Source organism: Vombatus ursinus, unplaced genomic scaffold (genome assembly GCF_900497805.2).
Source record: "Vombatus ursinus unplaced genomic scaffold, bare-nosed wombat genome assembly UNPS02014818.1, whole genome shotgun sequence".
In the NCBI taxonomy this organism is placed as follows: domain Eukaryota; kingdom Metazoa; phylum Chordata; class Mammalia; order Diprotodontia; family Vombatidae; genus Vombatus; species Vombatus ursinus.
The window spans coordinates 1,435,291-1,457,016 of NW_020954596.1; the positions used below are offsets into that span (position 1 = coordinate 1,435,291).

A 21,726-nucleotide genomic window follows, 5' to 3' on the forward strand; every position below is an offset into this window, starting at 1 on the left:
TTGGGTTGCTAGAGAGTAAAATAGTCAACTCTTCTGGTGAGTCTTATCTCCCAGGGATTTACAGTCTTATAGACTGACTAATACTACTATGTTAAGTACTATTTCGCTTAGGAGAAAGTACTGAAGGTCAACTTACTCTCCTGAACCTACTGAACTCACATAACTGAGTATTATTAAAGTACAAAATCTGAGTTTGTGCCTCCATATTATGGTTCTGTCCCTTGCTGTTCCTTGGCTTATTTCCTACTTGGTCCAGGACTTTTCCATTGGATCAAGAAGTTTAGTCCAGATCTTCTACATTGGATCCAGAATGTAAAGTGACTTTCTTTGCATCCCCAGTGCTTAGCACAGTGCTTGGTACCTGCTAATGCTTGCTCATTGATTTGGGGCCATCATTAGTTGTCTTAATTTATGTCTTGCCACTGGTATCCAATGACTCTAGATGAGAGAGTGAGGTTGATGACTTTGCACAGCTCTGCCTCACTTATATCCAATTCATTTATTTGAAAGTTAAGATACCACCCCTATGATGCAATTGGTCCTCTCTGAGAACAAAGGACAAATAACAATTTGTGAGTAGCCGCTCCATGGTGGGACATTCTGAGTTGGTCAATGCTGCTATTATTTCTTCTTTTTCTTCTTTTCTTCTTCTCTCCTCTTCCTTCTCTTCCATCTCTTCCTCCTCCTCTTTCATCTTCTCCTCCTTCCCCTGCCCATGTGGGGAGTCATACCCTTACATGTGGGTGATCTATCTAAAGGAATATAATTTTTGATTGCTTATACTTTGCAAGATATCTTGGAGTTTGGGGACTAGATTTACCTCCTCTCCCCCAATTTATTTATTTTGCAATTATTTTTTCAAAAAGCTGGAACAATTAACTCTCTCATATAGTTTTTTAACTTTCTTTTTTTCTTGATGAGGCAGTTGGGGTTAAGTGACTTGTCCATAGTCACACAGCTAGTGAGTGTTATGTGTCTGAGGTCAAATTTGAACTCAGGTCCCCCTGACTCCAGGGCCTGTGCTCTATCCACTGTACCACCTAGCTGCCCCTCTCCTGTAGTTTTCATTCATGAATTCTTGAAACATAGCTCTGAAAAGACAGGTTTTGAAAAAGCCCATTGTGATTCAAATGGAACTACTTGACTATGCCTTTAAACCCAAATCACTTTGGCTTTCATTGATTGGCCAATAATAGGTCCCAGCCCAAGCCTCTCTTACTCATTGTTTGGGTTTTGATGGCTCAGTGAGTCTAAATAGCAATTGTTTTCTGCTCCCAGCCAGAAACTCCGAGGGTCCTCTTCTCCCAGATTGATTCTTTTGTGATGGCAAAGTAGGCCATCTTTTGTCTCAATTCTTACCTAGCCCTTAATCACCGAAAAGGCCTTGCCTCAGACAAACTGAGACGTGGGAAAGACCTCAGTTTAAAAAGGCCAAGGTCACTCACTGTCTCTTGGGCCATTGCCAGTCATCTTGACTTAGGTCTTGCCACTGGACTCTGAAGACTCTGGAGGAGAGAGTGAGGCTGATGACTTTGCATAGCTCTGCCTCACTTAAATCCAATTCACTCATAAGTCAAGAAGATATCACTTTTATGATTTCACTGGTCCTCTTTAAGAATGAAGGACACAGAACAAAAACAACAACAAGGCATAGTGCTATTACTACTCACCCCTACATCCAAAGGCAACCAAATAGACATCAGCAACTACCAAGTTATAAATCTCATTTCTAATAAATCTGTAAATTTGTTAAGAATGATCTATGAGAATAATCATATCAGTTTAACCTTGATAAAACATGGAAAATGAATGGACAGGCTTCCATTAGTGATTTTTGACAGCAAACCTTATCTTTATAGTCAAATAGTTCATTGTGAGGAATAAAGATCTATCTCTCTCTCTCTCTCTCTCTCTCACACACACACACACACACACACACACACACGGTGCCATTGTATTTATTTGTTTATTTTCAAAAAAGCATTTGATTGGATAGAACAAAATGTAACTTTATAGGCTCTCCTCAAGTAAAGTCTCTCTCATATTTCTTAAAATTAAAAAAGTTCTTGCAAATACAACTACAAAGATAATTTTGTTCAACAATCCGTACATTGTTGCAGGCAATGTAAACATCAGGCAATGTAAAAAACAGGAAGATAATGCAAATCAAAGATTTTCACCAGTGTCATCATGGGTGTCCTATATGTCATTCAAATAGAAGAGGGATTTCATGAGATTCTCTGGATGTTCCTGTTATGGGTGAAATTGTGCTAATTGCCTCAACCCTCTAAATACCAACAAAATGAATGAAAAACACCTATTGCTGTATTCAATTGGTTATACAGTTCATTGAATTAGTCCACCAGTATGTGCGTATTTGTGCATCTTGACAGATACTGCATAGTCACAACAATCTGACTCTAGAATTGAATAGAAGGAGATCAGGATTGGTCACATTAAGGAAATTTTGCCATGATTTTGGTAATCTCAAACTACATTCTTCTGCACAAGGTCACCTTTTAAACACTAGCAATTCTTCTGGTGACATTCATCACTGTGAATCATGGAATATTATGATCTTAAAACAATTAAAATTGCAGGTGACAAAAATATAAAATGAGTGTATGTAAGCTCTATCAAGATATTAAATAATATTTGTAAAGTGTTATAGAAGACATCATCATAGATATATATGATGAAAAAAGGAGATTAACCAGGAAGGTAGTAAGAGTGAAGGGTTATACATACAGCTCAAATATTACACTGATATCCACCAAATATTGAAAAAAAAAATAAAGAAGACCATCAGAATGATAGGTGAATTTTAATAAAGAATTTATGAAAACATATGGACAAGAATAACATAGGATAAGAAGAAAAGGATGACATACCGATGAATCCTTGAAGCATTAACGAAGCATATGTCCTAAAATGATGCTCAATAAGTGATGCTTAAATGAATGAGTGGCTGGGATCTTACAGACCAGCTAGGTGAACTTTCTAATATTTCATATGGAAAAATTAAGGCCCGGAAAGGGAAGGTGATTCACTTCCAAGTGACATCAACTGTGAGAGAGATTCATTGCTAGATGTCTTTGACCTTTTAATAGAGAATGAGCCAAAGTAATGTTGCTGAGAGCTGGAACTTCTATTACTTCATTTCTTCAGTTGTAATACTTTTGCTCATTCCAAGGGATTTAGCTCCAAAGTTATTTATGCATTCAATTATGTTGTTTCTGCAAACTTTCTGCTAATACGCCCATGAGATGGCTATATCAAATCAGTATTTCTAAGTTCCTCCCCCTGGAACTCTCTGAGGAACTAGCAGCACCAATAACTGAACAATAACAAAGGATTTCTCACAGGAATCAATTCTAAAAAGCTATACTTGAAACATCATGGGAATGGCAAATCTCATTTACTACCATAGACACCTCATCAGAGACATTTTAATGAATGTATGGGTTGAACAACAACAACAAATTCATTCGAGGAATGAATTCTAAAAAGTTACACTTGAAACATCATGAAAATGGAAAATCTCACTATCATAGACACCTCATCAGAGACATTTTAATTTATGTATGAAAACCCTAAATATCAAAACATGAATAACTTTAAAACACTGAGAACTGTTCATCACATAGAATAAAAACATCAGGGAACAGGTCAGATATATCCTTTCTTTATCGTTATTCTCTTTTGATGACACTGATGAAGACAGTTTTTTTCTTGACAAGTTTTCCTATAAGGTTGATGAAGATGAGAGTGAGGTTCCATGAGAAGGCAGATGTAACTGTGTTTGACAAGGTAGATTACTGTAAATTTAATGTGTTAAATCTGTGTGAGTTATTTGTTCTTTATAGCCTAAGAAGCTGAGGTTGTGCCCATCCAGCTTTTGCTAATATAAGAAGGAGAAGGATTAAGCATTTGATCAGTCTCTCTTGACTGAATCAAAACTTAAGAGTATTTCTAGGGTTCTATTGTGGACCAACTCCATTGTTCATAATCTCTTCTAAGTGAGAGGGAATACAGAACTTTTAGGAGTAGGGCAAAGGAGCTGGAAAGGGAGCATCAAGAGGTTTTGGGCTCAGGAGGAATCATTATAGTTGCCTATTATAGATTTGAAGTGGTTAAGAGAAAGGCAACAATTATAATTCTCAACTTTTTCCATTTCTACACTCTCCATTAGCGCCTCATCAAAGCTTCAATCTATAAGGAGAGGGATGTGAAGTGATTTCCCCTAATTCACATAGGTAGTAAGTGGCAGTCAAGATTCAAACCCAAGAATGATAAATGTCTAAAGAACCGGAAGTACAGTATAATCCAGGGCCAGGGGTGATAATAGGGGAGCATACAGCAGAGAAGGCAGCAGGTTCTAAAAAGATTATAACAATAATAATAGCTTGCATTTACATAGTGCTTTAAGCTTTGCAAAGCACTGTATATATGTTAATGAGTTCACTGAATCTAGTGGTGGTACCAACCCAAACCCAAAGCCAAAGCTAAGGCAGAGAGTAGGATGGAGGCTGGCTATCTAGAAGGCTGGGTCAGTCAAACCAATCTGCGCCTAGAATTGCTTTTAAAGCAGGGGTTCTCAACCTGGGGTATGTATACACAGGTTAAAAAAAAAGACTTGGCAAAAGGATATGGGGGATATATGGGAAGTTACTATATCATCTTGTTGAAATATTCCCCAAATAGTAGTACTCATGAAAAAATCTGTGGGCTGGACAGTGAGGGAGTAGAAAGGGAAGAGGCAGTTCAAGGAAATATTCCTACTAAACAAAAGCCAGTGAATTAATATGAAATCCTTTCCATGTTGATTTCATGTTGAATTAGAAAAAAAAAAACAAACCTGCAATAATACCCAGTGAAAGATAAACTAAATGGTCTCTACAATAATCAGAAACTTTGATTTCTAATCAATGAAGTCACAACATTTTTGGTGTACCCTTGAAGAAGTAAGTATATCCCATTTCTTATTAAAGGTACTCATAAGGCTTTATTTCCATTTATAACAACTTAACACTGTGAATCAGGATTCTAAGTCTTGTTTCTTTAGTTTTTTTGCCTTTTAAACTGTAAAAGATCCTTTTATTTTTATTTTATTTTTTTAATTAATTAATTTATTTTGATTTATCAACAATCACTTCCATATGCTTTTGAGTTTAAAAATTTTCTCCACCTCCCTCCCCACCACCTTCACCAAGATAGCACACAATCTGACATAGGCTACACATGTACATTCCTATTAAACATATTTTCACATTAGTGATGTTGTAAGGAAGAATTAGAACCAATAGGAGGAACTACCAGAAAGAGGAAACAAAACTCAACAGAAGAAAAAAATAGAAAATAGTACCCTTCGATCTGCATTCAAACTCCATATTTCTTTCTTTGGATGCGGACAGCATTTTCCATCATGAGGCCTTTGGAGATGTCTTAGATCTTTGTATTGCTGGGAAGGGTTAAGTTTATCAATACTAGTCATCACACAACGTGGCTGTTGCTGTGTACAACGTTCTCCTGGTTCTGCTCACTTCACCCAGCATCAGACCATACAAGTATTTCCAGGTTTTTCTGAAGTCAGCCTGTTGTTCATCATTTCTTATAGCACAATAGTATTCCATTACATTCATATACCTAAACTTGTTCAGTCATTCCCCAGTTGATGGGCATCCTCTCAACTTCCAATTCTTTGCCACCACAAAAAGAGCTGCTATAAATATTTTGTACATGTGGGTCCTTTTCCCATTTGTATGATCTCTTTGGGATACAGCCCGAGATTTATAGCCCTTTGGGCATAGCTCCAAATTGCTCTCCAAAATGGTTGGATCAGTTTACAACTCCACCAACAATGCATTAGTATTCCAATTTTCCCACATCTTCTCCAACATTTATCATTTTCTTGTTTTGTCATCTTGGCCAATCTGATAGGTGTGATGTGGTACCTCAGAGTTGTTTTGATTTGCATTTCTCTAATCAATAGTGATTTAGAGTATTTTTTCATATTACTATAAATGGCTTTAATTTCTTATCTGAGAACTGCCTGTTCATATCCTTTGACCATTTATCAACTGGGGAATGACTTGTATTCTTATAAATTTGACTTACTTCTCTATATATTTTAGAAAAGAGGCCCTTATTAGGGAGACTGGTTGTAAAAATTCTTTCCCAATTTTCTACTTTCCTTCTAATCTTGGTTGCATTGGCTTTGTTTGTGCAAAAACTTTTCAATTTAATGTAATCAAAGTTATCCATTTTGCTTTTTTTAATGTTTTCTATCTCCTGTTTGGTCATGAATTCTTCTGTTCTCCATAAATCTGATAAGTAATTCCTTGCTCTCCCAGTGTGCTTATAGTATCAGCCTTTATATCTAAATCATGAACCCATTTTGACTTTATTTTGGTATATGGTGTGAGATTTTGATCTATGCCTAGTTTCTGCCATACTCTTTTCCAGTTTTCCCAGTAGTTTTTGTCAAAGTTCTTATTCCAAAACCTGGGGTCTTTGGGTTTATCAAATAATAGATTACTATAGTCATTTACTACTGTGTCTTGCAAATTTAACCTATTCCACTGATCCACCACTCTATTTCTTAGCCAGTACCAAGCAGTTTTGATGATTACTGCTTTATAATACAATTTAAGAGCTGGAATGGCTAGACCACCTTCCCCTGCATTTCTTTCCATCAGTTCCCTTGATTTTCTGGACCTTTCGTTCTTCCAAATGAATCTTGTTATTATTTTTTCTAACTCTATAAAGTAATGTTTTGGTAGTTTGATTGGTATGGCACTGAATAAGTAAATTAGTTTAGGTGGAATTGTCATTTTTATTATATTAGCTTGGCCTACCCATGAGCAACTAATGCTAAGTCTTGTTCTTAATAAAAATCTCAACCAAGTAACAAACTGGAAATGGATCATGAGATGCTGGTATCTCTATTTAAAGCTCTACCAAGAATATAGCTCTTAGTTAACAAGAAACAGAATCAGGAGACTGCTTATTTGACTCTGTTCTGTTAAAATTTAGCAACTCTGTGAAACTAAAATGTTTGTTTATTCTAGAATTTATTTCCTTTTATATTATATAGGGGGTAGAGGTTTTACTGAAAGTCACTGAGGTAGAGGATTAAAAAAATTATGGATCTCTCCCCTAAAGCTCTGCTTTGTTTGTATTCTTTAATCCATCAAAAGTGGCTGCCTCAGAAGGGAGGGCGCATTAAGAGAGGTAGTGTTTGGAAGCAAAACACACTTTTGATGAGGGACAGAGTAAAAAGAAAGAGAAAGAAGGATAAACAGCGGAAAAAATAAGGAGGAGGGAAATAGACAGTTAATAATCACAACTATGAATGTGAAGGGGATGAATTCACCCATGAAATGGAAGTGGATAGTAGAATAAATTAAATACCAGAATCCAACAATAGTTTACAAGAAACACACAGAGTCAAAATAAGGGGCTGGAGCAGAATCTATTATACTTCAGCTGAAGTTTTAAAAAAAGGGTAGTAATCATGATCTCAGATAAAGTAAAAGCAAAAATTGGGCTAATTAAAAGAAATAAGCAAGGAAACTACATTTTGCTAAAAGGTATCATAGACAATGAAGTAATATCAATACTAAACATATACCCACCAAATGACATAGCATCCAAATTCTCAAAGGAAAAATTAAATGAGTTAGAGTAGGAAATAAGTCTAATCATAAAATAAACAAGAAAGAAGTGAAGGAGATGAATAGAATAGAAAACTTAGATATGATAGATCTCTAGAGAAAACTGAATGGGAATAGAAAGGAGCATACCTTTTTCTAAGCTGTACATGGCACCTTCACAAAAGTCAACCACGTACTAGGGCATAAAAATGTCACAACCAAATGCAGAAAAGCAGACATATTAAATGCATCCTTTTCAGACCATAATGCAATAAAAATTACATTCATTAAAGGGCCACGGATATATAGATTAAAAATTGGAAACTAAATAATATAATCCTAAAGAATGAGTGGGTCAAAGAACAAATCATAGAAACAATAAATAATTTCATTAAAGAGAATGACAACAGTGAGACAATATACCAAAACTTATGGGAGTAAAGCAGTAATGGATGGAATATTTACCAAAATATAAATTGCCCAGATTAACAGAAGAGGAAATAGAATACTTAAATAACTATGTCTTAGGGAAAGAAATTGAAAGCCATCAGTGAGCTCCCTAAGAAAAAAATCCCCAGGACCAGATGGAAAGAATGACTAATTTCAATGCCATATAAACTATTTGGAAAAATAGACAAAGAAGGAATCTTTCCAAATTCCTTTTATGACACAAATATGGTACCGATACCAAAGCCAAAAAGAGTAAAAATAGATAAAGTATTTATAGCAGCTCCTTTTGTGCTGGCAAAGAACTGGAAATTGAGGAAATGTGGGGAATGGTTGAACAAGTTGTAGTATATGATTAAGATGAATGCTATTGTGTTATAAGAAATGACACAAAGGATGCTCTCAGAAAAACTTAGAAAGACTTACATGAACTGATGATACAAAGTGAAGTGAGCAGAACCAGAAGAATACCTGTGTAAATAACAGCAACATTGTATGATGATCAACTGTAAATGATGTAGCTATTCTGAACAATATAATGTACCAAGACAATTCCAAGAGAATCAATGAAAAAAATGTGAAAGAAGGCAACCGTGCAGTACCAGATCTCAAACCACATTACAAAGTGGTAAAATTACAAAGAGGAAAAATCTTATCCATATCCCCACAACAAACTGATGGAGTCTGAATGCAGATTGAAGCATACTTTTTTAAACTTTATTTTCCATTTCCTTTTGGTTTGTTTTACTTGGCAATATGGCTAATGTGGAAATGTTTTGCATGACAGCACAGGTATAATCTATATCAAATTGCTTGCCTTCTTGAGGAGAAATTGGAAATCAAAATTTAAAAAAATGAATGTTGCAATTTTTTTAATATAAATGAGAAAAAATGAGATTAAAAAATAGGTGACTGCCTCCTAAAAGAATAAATGATTTCGTAAAAGGTGGCAGGTACATAGAACGATCAGACCCACTGTGAAGAGCAGGTGTGACTTCCATAGCTTTGTACAAAGGCTCCCCTTTGCTTTATTTTAAACCCTCATCTCATTCTTTGCAGCCACTAGCAGTAAAAAAAGAAACAGGCAAAAACTATAGGAAAAAAAAATCAAAAGAAAGCCAGTGTTAATTAAGTAATAGCTGAATATTGGAACCACTGGACACCGTAAAGAGGGTCCCCAAGCTTTAGATAGGTGGGAAAGAGAAAACATTGGTGAGCTGCTAGTCTAGGCCTCAGAAGAATTTTAAGAAGTTTATGGCCACAAACTCTCTAGATGCAGTTATTTAATTTTTTCCTTTTCTTTTTAAGAGTTATTTGGGAAAGGGTTGGCTTTAGAGTCTGAAAGATCTGATTTCACCTTATCTTTCATTGTCCTAGAGAAATCACAGTTATTAAAGAGCCTCTGAACTTCATTGGTGCAGGGATTTCCAACACTGGGAATTTACGGCCCGAATCTCCAAAATAAAAAAATTATCCCAGTGCACTGCACAGCACCAGTCCCAGGACGGAGGCAGGACATGTCTCTCGTCGTTTCTGCTTGACCCAGGCCTGCACTCGAACAGGCCCAGGTGTAGATGCATACGCATGCGCATGCGCGGCACCAGCCCAGCAAGGCCACAAACGCGAAAGTACCTCAGGCTGAGCAATGAAGGGGCGGGGCTGAGCCTGAACCGCTCGTTTCTCGGGGTCGAGGGAGTAGGGTGCACTTCGGCTCGACACTCGAGCCTGTGCCGGGTTCTAGGACGACAATACGTAAACTAGCATCGCAGTACAAAGACAGCCTCAAACCCCAAGTCAAATTTGAAACCTATTAGGCGGAAGTACTGGCTAAGTTACTTCCGGTAGAACTCCAAAGCTCCGCCCTCCGTCGGCCGAGCACCAATCACAGGGATCCCCGGGAGTCCGCTCACGCACGGGCCGGGTGCAAGCACGCATGCTCACTATGTCGTATTGGCGTCTGCAAGTGCCGGCAGCGGGGCTCTGGCTGTAACCCGGCTCGAGCGCTAGCTAGGGCTGCCTGGGGGTCTGCGGGGCCGGCGGCACACGAGCCGCCATGCGGCTGGGCTCAGGAGCCTTCGCCGCCTGCTGCGTGGTGATTGAGGTGCTCGGGGTCGCTGTCTTTCTCCGGGGTTTCTTCCCCGTGTCGGTGCGCTCTGCGTCCCGGGTCCAGCCCCTGACCCCTGCGCCGGAGCCCGCGGCAGGTACGGAGGCTAGGCCTCCCCTCCCTCGGTCCCGGGGTTCCTCCGCTGTCCCCCCTGCCCGCCCTTCCGCTACCTCACTCCCCCTCCCCGGGAGCCTCCCTCTGGTGCCCCCCCCATATATGCCAGGTGAGGGAGGGGACCTCCCTTTCGTACTCTTCCCCCCCCAGGATCCTCTTCTCTGTACGCCTCCCCTCCACCCTCCCTCCTGTGAGGGGTAGGGGGTCCTCCCTGCCCCAAGTTCCCTTCTTTGCCCTCCAGGTAAGGGCTCTCTCGCTGGATGGGGGGTGGAGGGGCTTCGCGTAAGTCTGATAAATCAACTCACACGTTAACAGGACCTTTTTGGGTCCTCGCCCTCAGCTCACACCCTTCCCTGCCTCAACCTTGAGATTCCTCCAGAAAGATCCAGCATCTGACCTTCCTTGGCCTCCCCATAGATGCGTTCAGTTTGTCTGTGCCCTCACCCAATCACAAGCGCTGTGGTTCCTTCGGTTCAGCTAGTGAAAATTTAGTAAAGCCCTACTATGTGCAAGGCATTGTGTTTCCAACTTCCTTGCTCCCCATAGGTTTATAATGGTGAATTTTTAGTTCATGTTATGTATAGCAATTGGGATCATTAAAGGCTGAAAAGAGACAGGACCTTAGACCTTTCCTCCCACGTTGAATAAAACCAGGACTAAGTACATCATAAAGGTGACGTCTTGACTTCTGTGTGAATTGGATTTAAGTTCGAGTTGCACAAAGTTGACACGAGGGGAAATAAAGTTGTTGTGTAGGCACATTTTACAACCATGACCGACATAAGTGATCCCCTAGAGCCCAACAATGTGATTTGGGAACCTGTGAAAGCAGCCCAGTGATAGTACTGAAAGTATGCTACTGTGGTGAGGTCTCAGTACAGGGTTCCCTGCCCTCAGTGGTTCTGAAGCACAGAACCCCGATTTGTAATTTCCACAGCCTTTCTAGGGCCTGTAAAACTGGTTCCCCTGGTCCAGGATTTTAACCACACTTCCCCAAAACCCCACCCACAATGGGGAAAAGGGCCTTTGCATACTACTGTACTGATCAATTTTTTTCCATTCCGTCATTGCCAAGTAGAGCATATGTCTACAGTAACTTAGATAGTGAGCCTCAGTGGTTTGAGAGCCATTTCTCCCACTCCAGATATGAATGTATAGATTCTTAGAAGAATGATACTTCAACACTTAAAATGACTTGTTTTAGAGCCTGGTCACTCAGATTTACTGGTATAAAACTTTAGTCACTGGGATATTACTGACCCCTTGAAAAATGGCACTATGTGCAGATTTTTTTGTTTTGTATTTTTTTAATCACTTCAGAATCCTTGAATGGCATCTTGAAGCTACATAAACATTTCCCACTCTTTCTCATTAACATATGTTGGACATATACTCTCCTACTGTCCTTCCCATGTAAATGTGTGTAACAGATGTTCCCTGGGGTGGGGAGATGGGAGAGAAGAGTCTTCTTTTCTTTTTGGACTTTTCTTCTTGGCTGGGCCTTGGTTTCAGAATATCTTCTATCAAAACATCTTTCACTAATCTGAGACAAGATTGTCCATTTTATGGGGGATGCTTCTGATATTACCCAGAGAGTTTCCTGGAACTTAGAGCATGTAAAACAGTGTGATATTGCTGTGTATTTACTGCTCCTTGGCTTCTTGCAGAGCTGAGTGATTGTCCAAACACTTCTCGCCTAACTCTCTCAAAGAGCCCTGCAACCCCCTCCCCCCAAAGTTTTCACAGTCATCTAATCCACAGTAACATTCAGTGTGGTGAGTGATGCAAATAAAAAATGCATGCACCTATTTTGCCTTTAATTTCTGATTCAGAGATATCATAAATGGAGTGTCCTGGTCTTAGATTCAGAAGACTTGGGTTTGAGTCTTTAATTAATCACTGTAACTGTTGATTTACTTAATCACTCTGAGCTACAGTTTTCTTATGGGGCTAATATTCCACTGTTAAGTAGATGTGAAAAGTACTGTGTGAACTCTAAAGTACTATACAAATGTGAGCGATCATTACTATATTTGGCATTCCTTAGCCTTGTGTTTATGGCTGTAAATTGTCAGTGATTGCTCGGGTTTATCCAAATGCCTCCAGAACAGAGGTAGACTGAAGAGATCTGAACTAGATTAAAATGTAATTGGGAGATATTTGACAGAAGAAATAAAAATACAACAAAATATAGATAAAACATTACATTTTAAAACTAAATCTTTTTGCAGCATACAGAGATCCTTATGTCTGGATTAGTGGGCCCCATTTCTATTTGCTTTTTACACCACTGCTCAAGAGGACTGAACACCTTCCATACCCTCTCCTCACCTCCCAGCTCTCTTGACCTCCCCCAGGCCACCTGCAGTATGTTACCTATCATTATCTTATGTGTCCTCTTCCATGACTTGCTGTAGCTCACTTAGCCTTGAGAACTAGGCAGAATGACTTCCCACTTCTGTTGAGCTCCTCCCAAACAAAAATCCGTCCTCTGCTACATGCTAACCAATTCCCAAAATTACTCTCCTCCCTGTGCCAGTATTGATTTTGGGTTAACCTCAGCATCAGTACTTTTGACAGCCTAACACCATATATGTTAGTGTGGTACCTTTTTGATAGTAGAAATCCCCAGGTGAAATTAATCAAAGCACAGCTCCACTGATATCTTCTTTTTTCTTTGCTGTGGTCCATGGGGACTGGCTTTCTTGTTCCTTATTAGCTGTAACTGGCTGTTATTTCTGAATAGGGTCTTTCCCAACCTTGTCTTTTCCTCCTCCATCATGTTCCTGAGCAGGTAGGTGGGCAGTCCTCTTGAGTCCATAGAGTTGTTTTTTGTTTTTTTGTTTTTGTTTTTGGGTTTTTTTTGTTTTCTTTTTTTATGTGAGGCAATTGGGGTTAAGTGACTTGCCCAGATTAACACAGCTAGTGAGTGTTATGTGACTGAGGCCGGATTTGAACTCAGGTCCTCCTGACTCCAGGGCCAGTGCTCTGTCCACTGTGCTACCTAGCTGCCCTGAGTTTTTAGTTTTTTTTTTAAACATTAGAAATTATATAGGATTGCTATGAGAGGGTGCCGGCTTTCCCAGTAGTTATTAATTTGAAATTATAAAGTCTTAGAATAACTCCTTAGCTTTTTTCTTGACTTGTACTAATCTTTTTATTTGTTTGGCTCGATCATGGCCATTTCTTCCATCCCTCATGTATCCTTCCTCCTCTTGGTCCCCTTTAATACCATCTTCTTACTTGTTCCTCCAATAGAAAAAGATCCAGCACAGTTATAAATGGAGACTGTTTCACTTTTTGCTTTTCCTGGGAAAGCCTTCTTTTGTCATTCCCAGAGGTCACACATTCCTTTTTCCTTACTGGAATTTTTTGCTTGCTATACGTTCTTTATTTCCTCTCCACATAGTTATGAGTTATATTGATTTCTGTTGCTCTTCCAGTATGTTTTCTTTATGGTTGCCCTTCATGTCTGGAATGATTTCCTTTCTTCACCTCTGCTCCTGGAAATCCCATTTCCTTTAAAATTCAGCTACCTTTTACATAGATCCTCTCCAGACTTTTTTTTTTTTAACTTTGTTTCTCTAGTGCTTATCACAGTACCTGGCACATAGTAGGAGCCTAATAAATGCTTGTTGGCTTGACTTGACCCCTTCCACTGCCAGCTGCTAGTACCCTCTTTCCCCTAAGTAACCTTGAATTTATATTGTATATGCTTATATGTGTACATGTTACCCCCACTGCAATGTAAGCTCCTTAAATTAAAGGCCTGCATTTTTGTTTTTGAATCATCAAGGCCTATCACATTGCCAGACACATAGAAAGCACTTAGAAATAATCTTTATTGATTGATTAATGTAAACTATATATTAAATGTTCTTATACTGAATATTTTGATCACCTGCATTTCATTCCTTGCCATTAGAAGGTCTAGAGAGGTTATTGCTGTCTGGAAAGGTTATTGGAGGAGAAGTATGGCAGGTGTTCATAGGCAGTACGAAGTTCAGTAGCAGAACATTTTTACAGCTCAGTAGCAGAACATATTGATAGCAAGGTTCTATTGGATGTATGTAACACAATATTCGATTAGAGACTCTGAACCAGTCTTGATTCAAACATAATTATATAGAATTTATGATATATATTATTACAGTAAATATCCCATCATTTTATACCTTAGCATATTTTTAATGTTAAATGTTTAACGGTTTTGTGTTAAAGGAATTCAAATTCTTTTCTTTTCCCCTTTTTAAATACTTTTGTAGGAACAACTTCCAACTGGACCCAGCTTCCACCTCCTCTCTTCAGAAAAGTTGTTATAATGCTGGTAGACGGCTTGAGAGGCGATTTTGTTTTTGGATCAAAGGGTGTGCAATTCATGCCTTATACAACTTATCTTATAGAAAAAGGATTCACTCATAGTTTTATAGCAGAAGCAAAGCCACCCACTGTCACTCTGCCTCGAATCAAGGTAAACAGTTTGATATGGTGTTTTATGACCTCATAATGGTGGTTCAGAGTGGCTCTGTGTATTCTGGTTCTTAGAATTCACACTTACTACCTTTATTCCTTCCCACTCTGTATATATTAATTTAGGGCTTAGTAGTAATGCAGGAAATAGTCTGGAAATGTCCCCAATAATGTGGTCTGGACCTTTATGGCTTCTGTTAGCAATGAAAATCAGTACTTGCATGATGAATTCCCAGGAAAGGTACTTTGGAAGGAGCTGTAGCTTTAGCATTCAGCAAGATCTCCCTTGTGGTTTTCCGCGCCCATACATAATTGTGTTTAATCATTGTAGACCAGAAGTTTAAAGAGTCGTAGAACTGTAGAACCAAAAGGGATCTTCGAGGAGGTTCTGTCCAGATGTTATCTTAACATCTGAGGGAATGCACCCTGGAGAGATAAAGTGACCATGGAACTACTTCACAGAAGAGCACAAACTGGAAGAAGTTCTTTTGTTCCTTCATCTAAAGTTTAACTAGAGCTGTTTGGATGCAGAGAGCACTGTGGTAGGTACTAGGGCAGATACCAGGTGTAACTCAAATGTGGTCCCTGAACTCTAGTAGGGCATAAGACGTGAACAGATACCTATGAGACAGAATACAGAGTCCCAAAAGTCTTAGTCCTGGCACTTTGTCCTCTTTCTTCCTAAATTTTAATAGCTTAAAAAGGCATGAAGATTTCTGGGACATGCTGTGTAAGTGCACTGGAAATGTGTAAACAATGTGTTAGTGACCCATTGAAGATCAGAGATGATCATTATTGATGGAGGTAGTATTTCGTTTGAGTTTAAAGGAGGTAAGAATTTAGCCAGTGGAGCCGGAGAGGAGGAGGATGTTCCTGAAATAAAATTTAGTATGGCACCAAAGTAAGAGTAGAGGGCATGCTAGCGGGGTATGTATTGTGGGGAGGGAGGAATGGAAAGTTGAAGAGATGTGTGTTGTGTTAGCTGGATGAAGCTAGGCAAAGAAGTTATTTATTTGATAGGTCATAGGGAACCACTGAAGATGACTGAGTCTAGGAGTAACGTGACCAATTCTATGAGTTTTTGGTACCACCCAGCCCCCAAACTCCTAGACCTGTGAGTTCATTGGTATAAGTAATTCCTAATGAGGAAGCTCTCTCAACCAATGCAGATAGGTTGCTGCTCTCCAGCTCCTGGGGCACTTAGAGGTTAAATGACTTTCCCCAGTTAGGCAGCCCGGGAACTGAACCCAGCTGTTCCTGACTGAGGCCAGCTCTCCATCCACTATACCATGCTGCCTCTTGGTCAGTGGATAAGGAAGGTATTTTGGCAACGGTTTGAGGGATAGCTTAGAATAGGAGAGATCTGTGCATGTGTCTGTGATGTTGTAGGTGAATGGTTATGAGGGTCTGTAGTAGTGGAGTTGACGAGGTTTGGGGGTGCTAGGACCCTGAGAATGCCAAGACAGAGTTGCCTGGAATGAATTCACACACTCAAGCCTTCTCTTAGTGAAGTGGCAGAAAAGTTTATTATAATGCCTTAGCAAAAGCTGGCAAGGGTCCTTAGGGAACCTGCTAGATACTGAGGCTGGTACTGGGACTTATATGGAAAAGGGGCATGAGAAAGCAATGCCAGGGATACTAATTAGATAATGCAAGGGGTCCAGGTGTCTTTGGGAGCTGTGGATGGGAAAATGTAAGGAGTTTTGCAGAGATAACTTTGTTAATACCAGAAATTGAGGGAGTTGTCAGAGGCATGGACCTTGGGGATCTGGCATGAGGAAGAGTCCTTGGGCCAGCCAAGGACAAAAATCCTTGGGCCAGGCATCTTTGTGTCTGTTCGGATAAGAGAATGTGTCGTGCAACAAGGGAAATTTTCCTCGCGTGATATGGGCCTACTAAGGAATTGGGAAGCTTCCAGAGACATTATCTTAGGGCTGGGGCCCAAGCACCCCATCAGAATGACCCTAGGAACAGAGATAAAGGAATGGGTGGAGAAGTTGTGGTAGTCTGTGAAGAGTGAGCTAGAGGGAAGAGTCACACCAATGTTTCGTGTTTGGGAGATGGTACCTGGTAGAGCCGCAGAATAGAAACAGCGAAGCCAGAGGGAGGGCCACATTTGGGGGCAAGAAAATAACCTCTGTTTGGGACATGTTGAGTTTGAAGTATGGTTGGGACAGGGAGGTGACATAGGCAGCTGGAGATAAGATTTGAGCTCAACAGGGAGGCTAGGTCTGGAGATGTAGATTTGAAAGTTACAGACATGAAGAACTTGCTGATACAGAGGATAGAGAAGGAAGAGAAAAAGCAGTGCGGTTAGTGGGAAAAGCCGGAGATTTAGAATTCAGAGACGATGCAGAATCCCAACTCTGCTTAATAAATTTTCTTGCTCGATTGAAATGTTTTCAGCCTTTGTATAAGCACTTAACCTCTTAGTACCTCCGTTTCTTCATCTATAAAAGTAAGGGGTTGTAGTAGATGAATGTTTTCCAGGAAGCCCTACAGCAATGCCAGCAACAGGAGTAGTTAGAAAGATAAGCAGAGTGGCTCCTTGGTGGAGCCGTGGGAGAGGCTGGTGAGCTGGGTGAAAAGCAGCAGCGAGGTGTAGAAGGTCTCCATCTGGGCAGAGGTTATCACTTCTGACCGTAAGGAGGTGGTTGGTGACCTTAAAAGGATAGTGAGTAGGTAGTTAGGAAATAGAAACATTGGGTATAGACTAGTAGTCTTTTGCAGGCTCTCCATCCTTTTGTAAGAAAGAACTACTTCCCCCCCCCCCCAAGCCTTGAAATTAAGGTGAGACAAAGACAGCTTAAAGAGATGATAATAACAGCAAACATTTACATGGTGCCTACTGTGTACAGGCACTGTGCTAAGCTCTTTACATATAATTAATTTAAACTAAGCAGGAAGAGATGAAAATCCATAATTCTCTTTGACCCTTTATCTCCTAAGTTCCTTATTTATTTTACCTTGACTTGACCACTTTGCTGGTACTTAAGCTGATGTATGTGACTGCATCACACCTGGATACTAGCAGGGCTCTGACAAAAGGCTGAGGGGATAGGAAAGGAAACTCTTTCCTTTTAGTTCAAGTGAGACAAGATTGGAATTTTCCAAAAGGAATTTTTAGGAGGAAACAAAGTAGAGAGGGCATAAATGAGGTAGTATCCTTATACAAGCATAAAAATAAAACCTATAATATGGAGAGGGCAGCTGGGTGGCACAGTGCATGGAGCCCTGGGCTGGGAACCAGGAAGATTCATCTTTCTGGGTTCAAATCCAGCCTCAAACACTTACTAGCTATGTGACTCTGGGCAAGTCACTTAGCCATGTTTGCCTCAATTTTCTCATCTGTAAAAAGAGCTAGAGAAGGAAATGGTAAAGCACTTCAGTATCTGTGCCACGAAAACCCCAAATGGGATCACGAAGAGTTGGACACAACTGAAATGACTGAACAACATTACGTATATTTCTGATCCTAACTTCAGTTATGATACGCCAAATATTTATTTGATTTGACTAACACAAACCACTAGGTTCCTGGTTCCTTTTTCTCACTGTAGCCCTATATGGGGAGCCCTCCCCCAGAAGCCACCCTGGTTAAGTTTTCCGTGGTCCCCTTATCAAGAGTTGGTGCTATATAGCTGGGAGCTCTAGGCATATGTAATTTTAATAACAGGCATCCTGATCATCATAGAGCAGTCTTCAAGGTCTTTACTGGATTAATAATAATAATGATGATACTAGCTGGCACTTATATAGAGCTTTAAGGTTTGCAGAGTGCTTTACATGCATGTTAACTAGAACCTAGAGAGAAAAATAATGTATTAGGACCCTTGGAACAGAATGTTGAGAACGAGTGTCATTTGGCTGTGGATGTATGTTCCTGCTTGTGTATGTTCCTGCTTGACCCCTATCTCTTCTCTCCGAGACTTCTTTAAAAAATGCAGTTTTACATACACAGCATTTCCTGTGCCCTAGTGCTATTAAGTGCCTTTACCCTTTCTCCCAGACTGCTGCTTCCCTCATTCCTATTATCCTTGCACTTATAATTTCATTGTTCCACTGGTATTGATCAGAACATCTCCATGCCTTCTTTTCCTATGCAGCTTTTGTCCGTGCCTTTTTTGTTTATCTGAGACTTTTCAAGTCACGTTTTAAGCAGGAGTGAGGTAGTTCTTGGTACTTCCCATGTCAGAGGGCTATGACCACATGAAAAGGAAAATGTGAACCCGTCTGTAGGGGCCTTACACAATTCCCTCCTTGACATGTGCAGGAAGAATTCCATCATTGGTTGGGCATTTCTCACCTTGCATCTATTTAGCTGTTGCCACCATCTGGTCCCACTTTACGGGTGGGTGTATTATTAGTTGATATCCAGTGGTGTCCATCTGACTGATTCAAGAACACATAGACTACTGTAGAACTTTTGGCCGATGACGTGGGTGATGTTCATTCCCTTTTGGTCCATGTTGTACTGAGTGTTCTCATCTATTAATGTGACCAGTCTTCTCTGCTGCAGTAGGATGATGCTCTTCTCCTTTCTCCGGGTAGTTTCTTCTTGTGTTAGAGGCAAAGCCTTCTGAATTCTTTGCTGTCTAGGCTGACCTTGGTTTCCTGCCTTGGCCTTCCTCTGCCCCTTTCATGGGCAGTCTCCCTTTCTTGCTGAGTTACGTTTTGCTCTGGCTGAACGTTCTCACTCTGTCGGCACCAAGGACAGCCTTGTGAGGAAGCAAGCTCCCATCCTCTTTATTGGAACCTTCTTTCACTCTGAGCTAAAGATCTTCAGGCCCCAGTATGCCAGGCAGTGCTAGTACCAGTCAGTGCTCAGGCATGGAACAGTTAGCATAGCAAGGGTGCTTTGAGTTTGTCTTATTTGACCTTTTGCAATGACATGGATAGTCATCACTCACTCTGAGATCCTGGTAATGATTCTTTAATAACAGAGAAGAATTGCCTCATGTTATTTGTGATAAAATGAGATGAATTAATACTCTCTCATTGGGACTGGTCCATGTCCACAGGTGTTTCTCTCTGTTTTGGGAAATTTGTGTACAGGATTCAATTCAACAAACATTATGTATTTGCTGTAAATAGAACCTTATCCTTAGGATTGAGGAAGCTACAGATCTCATACAGGACCTCTCTGTTGCTCTCTAGGAACTTTGTCTAGCAAGGAAATATGATAAGTAGACAACTGTAGTAGAAACAAAAAATAGAACCAGTGTCTAAATCTACTGGTAAAGTGCAAGCAAAGTGTTTTGTGTGAGGTTTAGGGGATGAAAAATTGTTACTGCCTGAAGGGGATTAGGGAAGACCTGATGGAGAAGGCAGCCTATTAGTCGGATCTTAGAATGGTAAGGAATTCAATAGGCAAGGAGGGAAATTCCAGATATAGAGTTAGCAAAGGTGCCAAACTTGGAAATTGTGGGGAATGTAAGGGAGATGGTAAATAGCTGTAGTTTGCTTGGTTCGTAGATGATACAGAGGGAAGTGTAGTAATATGAGAAAAGGCTTGAAGAGGTAAGAGTGCTACCAGGTTGGGGAAGGTCTATGTAGGATCATAGATTTAGATACAGGAGGCTTCAGAGGTCATCTAGTCCATTCCCCTTATTTTACAGGTAAGGAAACTGGGTCCCAGAGAGGGCAAGTGACCTGTCCAGTTTCACACAGGTAGTAATTGACAGAGCCAGAATTTGAACTCAGGTGCTTGGACTCCATATCCAGTGCTTTGGCCGCTTATCCATTCTGCCTTTGATGGTAAAGGCACAAACCTCCCTGGGCTCAAGTACTACCTTCTGTAGGAGACCTTTCTCCGTCCTCCTCACTGCTAGTGCCTTTCCTTCTAATGTGATCTTTTCTCTGACTTGTTTGCATCTTGGATGTACCTATGTATGTTGGTGTAGTCCCCTCTGTTATAGACTATATTTCTTGAGGTGAGAGACTGTCTGACTTTTGTCTTTGTATCCCCAGCATTTAGCACAGTTCCTGGCATGTAGTAAGTGCTTACTAACCAATGCTAGTTGGTTGATTGAGTAATTGAGAAGGTGAGTATTATGGAGGCCAAGAAGAAGGGGAAACCCCATCATTGCCTGTCAGAGCCTGGAGGGACCTTAGAGGCCATGTGGTCCAAACTTAATTTTACAAATACAGAAATAGTGGTCATATATAAACAGGAGAGTCAGACTATGGGCACTCTTGCTCTCTAAGCCCTTATAACCCTCGACATTTGTGTAGCTATTACAGCTTAAAACTATACTTAGACTTTTGGGACACCCTGTATATTACTTTGCAATTTTCAAAGCACTTATATATGGATTCTTTTAGGATGTTTTTGGATATTAATAGGTTCTGTTGTTTTTTAAAAAGAATGATCACAGGACAGTTAGATAGTACAATGGATAGAGTGCTGGCCCTGGATTCAGGAAGACCTGAGTTCAAATGTGGCCTCAGACACTTGACACTTAACTAGCTGTGTGACCCTGGGCAAGTCACTTCAACCCATTGCCTCGACAAAAAAAAAAAAAGGATCAGTTGGATCATTTTGAATCCCTTTGTTTGCTACAAGGGATTTATTGTGAGTGAGAGATAGCAAGACTTACCTGGACAGCATTTTAAAAGAAGCATAGGCCTTCTAGATCACCTCCCCAAATTCCTTGAGATAAAGAAGGCAAGCAAAATAATTTAAATTAAATGTTCAATGTTGATTTTTATCTAGCATATTATTTTTAAGTCAAATTTCTGACCATTGTATTATGTACTGTGCATGTGCTTTGATAATATCTTGGAGGCCTGAGTATAATTGGATATCAGCAATGCACTTATACCTATTTTATAGGGCTTTTGAAGGGAGCCAGTGTGGTTTAGTAGAAATAACATGGATTAGGCGTTAGAAGATCCGGATTCTAGTTCCCTTTGCCACTAGAGCTAAGTGTGTGA

At 40.0% G+C, this 21,726-nt stretch overlaps 1 protein-coding gene across 3 annotated transcripts in view; it reads left to right on the forward strand.

The window, feature by feature from the left end:
• Positions 1-10,124: 10,124 nt before the first annotated feature.
• PIGG (phosphatidylinositol glycan anchor biosynthesis class G) overlaps positions 10,125-21,726 on the forward strand; it is a 92,146-nt gene continuing 80,544 nt past the window's right edge. For 2 of the 3 annotated variants that reach the window (XM_027836674.1, XM_027836672.1), the window contains exons 1-2: positions 10,125-10,303; positions 14,586-14,791. In XM_027836674.1, the coding sequence (XP_027692475.1) occupies positions 10,156-10,303; positions 14,586-14,791 (354 nt within the window). In that variant the 5' untranslated portion in view covers positions 10,125-10,155. The remainder of the gene's footprint in view (positions 10,304-14,585; positions 14,792-21,726) is intronic. The other variant, XM_027836675.1, reaches the window with a different exon arrangement.